General features: G+C 44.3%; 1 protein-coding gene across 1 annotated transcript in view; it reads left to right on the top strand.

Moving 5' to 3' along the window:
* The first annotated feature begins 6 nt into the window (after nucleotides 1-6).
* Nucleotides 7-6,467, top strand: part of PREP (prolyl endopeptidase) — a 132,535-nt gene continuing 126,074 nt past the window's right edge. The window contains exons 1-2 of the mRNA XM_017878565.1: nucleotides 7-276; nucleotides 5,194-5,268. Of these exons, the coding sequence (XP_017734054.1) occupies nucleotides 232-276; nucleotides 5,194-5,268 (120 nt within the window). The 5' untranslated portion in view covers nucleotides 7-231. The remainder of the gene's footprint in view (nucleotides 277-5,193; nucleotides 5,269-6,467) is intronic.

The raw sequence follows: 6,467 nt of genomic DNA, 5'->3' as shown, positions 1-6,467 counted from the left end.
CGCCGCTGGGCCCGCCCGCCGGGGAGGGGCTCCCGGCCTCGCCGACAGCGGCTTCCTGCTTTCTGCACGTCCTCGCCGCCGCGCCGCCAGTCGGTTTGTGCTAGCTGTGGCCGTGAGCCGCCCGCCCTGCCGCTGCCTGCGCCCCAGCAGCGCCTCGCGGTCAGCCCGGCTCGCTCAGGTCAGCTCCCGGAGCCCGCGCCCCTCCACGCTGCCCCCTGCCTGTCCCCGGCCATGCTGTCCCTTCAGTACCCCGACGTGTACCGCGACGAGACTGCGGTAAGTACCCCTGCGCCCGCCCACAGGGCTCCCGGGCGCAGGTGCCCCGCCGGCCTGACCCGTGGCGCTCGCAGCTCCTCTCCCTGCAGCCCTTTGCCCCCCCGCGTCCCTCCCCTCTCCCTCGGCCTTTGTTTGGGAGAATTGGGCCGGGGGCGCGGGGCTCCTCTACAGCGCTGGGGCCCCGCGGGCGGTCACTCTGCTATTGCTGGCGGCGGAGTCTGTGGGCAGCGCCGACCGGCCGCTTTCCAGAATCAACGGGGTCAAGGGCAGACGCCCGGGTAGGAATGAGTGTCTGTAGGGAGTGGGAAGACAGACGGTGTCACTGCTTCTTTGACTGGCGAAGCCTCTTGCTTAAATATGGTGGTAGGAGAAAGTGTCCGCTGGTGTGTGTGCGTGTGTGTGTGTGTGTGTGTGTGATATGATGTCACATTTAAAAACGAAAACAAACTTTTTAAAACTTACACTTTAAAAGTCCTTAGAGTTGAAGCATATTCGTTCGATTTTAAAAGGTGTATTGGGCGCCTACCCTGTCCCAGGTCTGATGATGCGCATTGGGCCTTGGGGGTGCCAGAGACCCAGACAGAAATGGGGAAGGCGGAGCAGTGACCCCATAGTGTGGCCATACTGATCCATGTTTTCTTAAACAAGAGAAGGAGTTGAGAGAGGGTGAGAGGAGGTCTTAGAAGGGAGAGGGGTTGATCTTTTTCAGAATAAGTAAGTTTTGTCTAGTGGCGGAGTTGACCACCATTTGCCTAAGCTGCAGATGAACTCAAGCTAAATGTTGACATCCAGTAGGCGGAATTCTGGGCAGACACCTTTTTTGTGTAAACGTGAATTTGACGTCTTAAGAACTGGATTGCATCCACATGTGGCCATGATTCTCTTACTAATTCTCTTACATTTCTCAGATTACTTAAAATATAATCAGAATGAGTATGTATTTGTGTAACACAGTTTTAATGTTTTTCTGTTTACTTTCCCGATTTATGCCAGAAAGTGTTTACTTTAAAGCACGTGTTACGTTGGGGTAAAGGATGCTGACGCTTTAAAGGACATACTGTTTTAAATTAAGACTTCCAAGTGACACCTATGTATACATTCATAGTTTCTTTGACCAGTGGCCATCTGGTAACCATGTTTTCTTAGTCTGCTCGGCTGCTTGCTTATTAAATTCACCCTAACAGCTCAAGAAGCTCTATTCCTGTGATTTAAAGGGTTGTTTCCTTTGTATATGGGAGTAAAGTGATCCTGCTGGAATAGAGAAAGAGGCTGGACTAAATGAAAAGACCAGAGTGCTAGTTCTGGTTCTGTCATTCACTAGTTAGGTGACTTTTAGCAGCTCTTACCTGTTATGGGCCTTTTTTCTCTATGTGAAATATTTGGACTGACCATAGGACTTACTTGCTTCTGCAGTAGGAATGTTGCCATTCATTCATTCATTCATTCACGTGACAGTCTAGCTCTGCAGTGTTCCAGACTAGTAATGGGAAGACATGTGACTATTTGGTTCTGGTTCTTGAGGTTCAGAATAGAAAGAACTACCCATTCTGTGGTTTGATAAGTGCAGTTTTAAGTTTGTTTTTAGAGTTACTTGTTAGTTTTTCACCACTCTGGGTGCCTAAATCCTACAGTTTATTTATCTGTATTTAATAGTTCATGAAAGGTTTAAGTGGGGATTTTATGAAGACATCTAAAAGATTATAAACAATTAACTCGGAAGAGTATACTGTGGATTTTAATACACTCCAGTTCCTTCTCATTAAACAACTCATGATAACTCGAAGCCTCATGGCTAAGGGAATATAGCTCTGGCCCAGTCTGAATCCTGTTCTGTGGCTCCCTCAGCCTACGGTGGAGTATCTTTTTTTTTTTTTTGCGTTAAGATTTGGTTACTAAGCCCTAGGCTTGACTTAGGTATTTGCTTAAATTGTAACCTTTGGTTTCTAGGATGGGTTGTTTCTCCCCAGTATCAGCTGGGGATTGCTGTAGCTTTCTGTCTCTTTCACCGAGCACCTTCATCCACATGCTCAATATTCTGCTGAAAGTGTTGGAGCATTGAAACCGTTTTGGTGGAGTTCTGCCTTTTTGGGCAGAAATTTGGAAGCCGTGACACTTCTCGTGCAATGCCATTGATCACTGCTTAAGAGAGTTGCTATCCAGAAATACAGGCCTACTACAGGGGACTCACACTCTGATAGAAGAGGATTTAGGATGAGAGGAGAACACAGAATAGGATGGGACTAATTTCTATCAGGAGGAGGAAGGATTAGATAAATTGAGTCTGGAAGTTGACCAGTTGGGTAAGGGACAAAGGACATTCCTGATCCTGTGACTAAAATAAAGTCATAGCTAGGCAGACCTGGATGGTTGCGGAATTGCATTTGTTTGTAGGGTGGCAAGAAGGCCATTCTGACCAGATCATCAGTAGGTGGATAAACTGGCATGGGGCTTGAAAGATGACCAGGGCAGGTTTGCTGGGTCCTGCGTACTGTGTGTACGAGTCTGCAGTTTGTCCTGAAGGCAGTGGGTGAACTGTTGAACGGTACAAATATCGAACAGGATTAAGTAGTACAGTACCTTATCAGGGCTCTATTTTTAAAGCCTCTTGGGGAGATCAAGAATGATTAGCAAACTTAAATCAGGTGGAAGAATTTGATTCAAGGGACGTGGCGATAAGACACACCCACCTCATTTGTAGGGTGTGGTCTTAGAAAAAATTGGAGGTGGGGAGTTGTGACTCCTGGGATTGGCTGTGGAATTGTCCTAGAGAGAATCAGTTTCTTATCCTAGTTAAAAATATCTGATCAATAACTTCCATCTGCTGTAGATGGTGTTGCCTGGTCTGAGCAGATAGGGCTGCTTGGTGTAAATTTCTGGATATGCCTGAATTTAGTAACATAATCCAGGAACATTTTTTAAGTGTCTATTCTGCCCCCTCTGATGAGTGTTTGGGGAAAACGGTGGGCTGACTGCTTTAGTCCCAGGTTTGGTTCTGAACTTGATATGGTTCTGGGCATGTTACCCAACCTTGTCCCTGCTGTTGCTCCTAGAAGTGTATGATTGAAAGATGCTTTACAATTCAAAATTTTCTGATTTCTTAATGCTAGGAAAAGAAGATTGTTATTTTAAGCCTATTTTATAACCACTTCAAGGTGTGTAAAATGTAAAAGACTTGCAGATGAGAAGATAAAAAGCTTTTGTTCGGTGGTGACAATCTGCTACAATTTAGAGAGGTCAGTATTGGAAATTGGTAACTTTATGAAGACCCAGCAGGAGAGGCTTTAGTCGGGTTTTAAGTTCCTTGCTCTTGTTTTTATGTCTCTTGCTCCGTCAGTTGTTTAATGAGAATATATACAGAGTGTTCTGGCTTACCTGCCCATTTATCCAGTTGTGCATTTCCCCAGGAGTTCTTTCAGCTGGCATCAGACGAGGACAGATGTGGAGGGCCCAGTGTTGTAAGGGCCAGGGAGATTGTTCTCACCTAGCCAGCAGCCACACTGCAACTAGAGCAGCGCTAAGCTTTCTTTAGGAAATAGCCCTTGCCTTCTGGCATTATAGAACAAAGCAAGGAGACAGATTAAAAATTCATCTGAGATAGAGGTAGTCTTCCCAACAGCCTTATACAGAAAGCCTTAACCAGTATGTTGGAGTGGTTCAGAGACTTGATTGGCAAGACATTGTCAGTGTGGTTTCATTAATGGGGTTAATCTTTTTGTTTTGTTTTGTTTTGTTTTTTGAGATGGAGTCTTGCACTGTTGCCTGGGCTGGAGTGCAATGGCATGGTCTCAGCTCACTGCAACCTCTGCCTCCTGGGTTCAAGAGATTCTCCTGCCTCAGCCTCCCGAGTAGCTGAGATTGCAGGCACCTGCCACCATGCCCGGCTGATTTTTAAATTTTGAGTAGAGACAGGATTTCAGCATGTTGACCAGGCTGGTCTTGAATTCCTGACCTCAAGTGATCCGCCCGCCTCAGGCTCCCAAAGTGCTGCGATTACGGGTGTGAACCACCACACCCTGCCCTAATGAGGTTAATCTTGATGGTATCAGGTGGAGAGATTTTGTAATGATTTTACTGCTGGATAATACTTTTGGCATAATCACTTGAGGAGTGGTGAAAACTGCTTGTACTTGCTCCTTCAGATGCCTTCAGGTGACTTCTAAGGCCAGGCCTTAGAAGCTCCAGAAAGCTTCCTTTGGCTGGGTTCTACTTACACTAAGCAGTTTTATTTCCTCCAATATTGTGGTAAACTGAATGGGTGATGCTTTTGCACCTTCTTTTTGTAAACATTAAAAAAAAAAAGGATTTCATAACAATAAAAGGAAGAAAGGCATTAGTTTTAAAATGTTTTGCCATTGCATTTAAGTCAGCTCTTTAAACATACGTCAATTAGAATCGTTATACTACATATTAGTAACTTGCTTTTTGGCAGTGTAGACTTAAAAGCAAAATTGACTGGGCTATATTGCAGGGAGATTTTCTAATCATTGGGAAACTCAGTGGAACAGGAGAACGAGCACGTGTGTGTGAGCCCCCTCCCTGACGTGCCCTTCTTGTGTGCCCACTGTATTGTCCACTGTATTGTGTCATTCTGTGCTTGGCTGCTGACAGCACGTTTTCAAGTTTCTTTAGCACAGTGGCAGGTCTTTGTTTTGTGTTGTAGGGACAGAGCTGTTTCCTGTTCTGACCTTTCATCTTTCTTTCCTCTCTAGCTAAAACATTCTTTTCATGAAGGGTGGCTTGACACCTTTGAGAACCTGCCAACTTTGGTTCATGTGGTAATTTGGGCAGACACGTTGCCAGTGAGCCAATTAGTATTTTTGTCCATCCCTTTCGTATTTCTCCATTACATTAAAAAAAATACCAGTTTTAATCGGGGTTAGAGAGTAATTATCTAATACCTCATTTTGTCTTTTACAGGTACAGGATTATCATGGACATAAAATTTGTGACCCTTATGCCTGGCTTGAAGACCCCGACAGTGAACAGACAAAGGTAATTTGGTTTCTAATTAAAGATAAGGCACCAAACTCTAAATGTCAGTTAACTACAGCTTTTCCTTTCTGGTGTTCTCCTGGGTTTTCTGCCATGGGATGGTGAGTATACCTGTTGTTACCACTACTTTTTGTCAAGTGATTCATGGGGAAAAAGACGAAAGCATGACTTAGTCCCAGAGAAAGTCGTGTAAATGTTTCAGATAATGTTTATGGTTCATGGTGACACTGATGAGCTATTTTAAGTGAAAACATCAGAAAACTGATTTTTGCCAAAAGGAAAATTGGAAACCTAGATAGAAATGATGTTAAAGGAAAAAATTACCTTAATGTTTTTTTCTAAAGAAAAGAAAATCTTGTATATGAAATGAGTATCAGGTCTTAAAAACTGAATACTGTCCTTAGATTGCTTATTGATGTCAACAACAATGAAACAAAAGCTAAGTAGTAAAGAGGCAGAGGGGAGCATTTTCTGCCCTAAAAACATAAAGCTTTTGTATTCTTTTGGAGAAACAGTGTTTCAAGGATCCTGCTGAAGTCTCATTCAGTAGTGAAGGTGGCCCTGAGTCCTATGTCCCACAGACATTTTTCACCTTTTGGAGTGCCTGGGAGTTGTCACTTATGTATACTTTTTTTTTTTTTTGAAGACAGAGCCTTACTCTGTCACCCAGGCTGTAGGGCACTAGTGTGATCCTGGCTCACTGCAACCTCCGCCTCCTGGGTTCAAACAGTTCTTGTGCCTCAGCCTCCTGAGTAGCTGGGATTACAGGCATGTGCCACCACACCCTGCTAATTTTTGTATTTTTGCTAGAGACAGGGGTTTCACCATGTTGGCCAGGCTGGTCTCGAACTCGTGGCCTCAAGTGATCCTCCCGCCTCGGCTTCCCGAAGTGTTGGGATTACAGGTGTGCACCATTGTGCCCAGCCTATTTATATATACTTTATGTAGTTAATTTTAAGTTTGCTTGGGTCGGGGAATAGTGTTTCTCAAGTTCATCTTACGTTCTTTGGTTCTTTTATTTATAATCATAGTTCATAATACTTAGTACATATTTACTGTTTCTAATATGTTCACCATCCTGAAATTTATTCGAGCTTCTTTAGAGTCGCAGGGTATGTTTCCCATTAAAAAAAAAAAAAAATGTTAAATGGCACTCTAGGGGGTTTTTCGGGCCAGTCTTCAAACGCCGGTGTCTTATT

This window comes from Rhinopithecus bieti, unplaced genomic scaffold (assembly GCF_001698545.2).
Source record: "Rhinopithecus bieti isolate Rb0 unplaced genomic scaffold, ASM169854v2 scaffold_10614, whole genome shotgun sequence".
NCBI classification, from domain to species: domain Eukaryota; kingdom Metazoa; phylum Chordata; class Mammalia; order Primates; family Cercopithecidae; genus Rhinopithecus; species Rhinopithecus bieti.
Note: the sequence above shows the minus strand (reverse complement) of the source record. Positions and strands in the feature narration are given on the sequence as shown.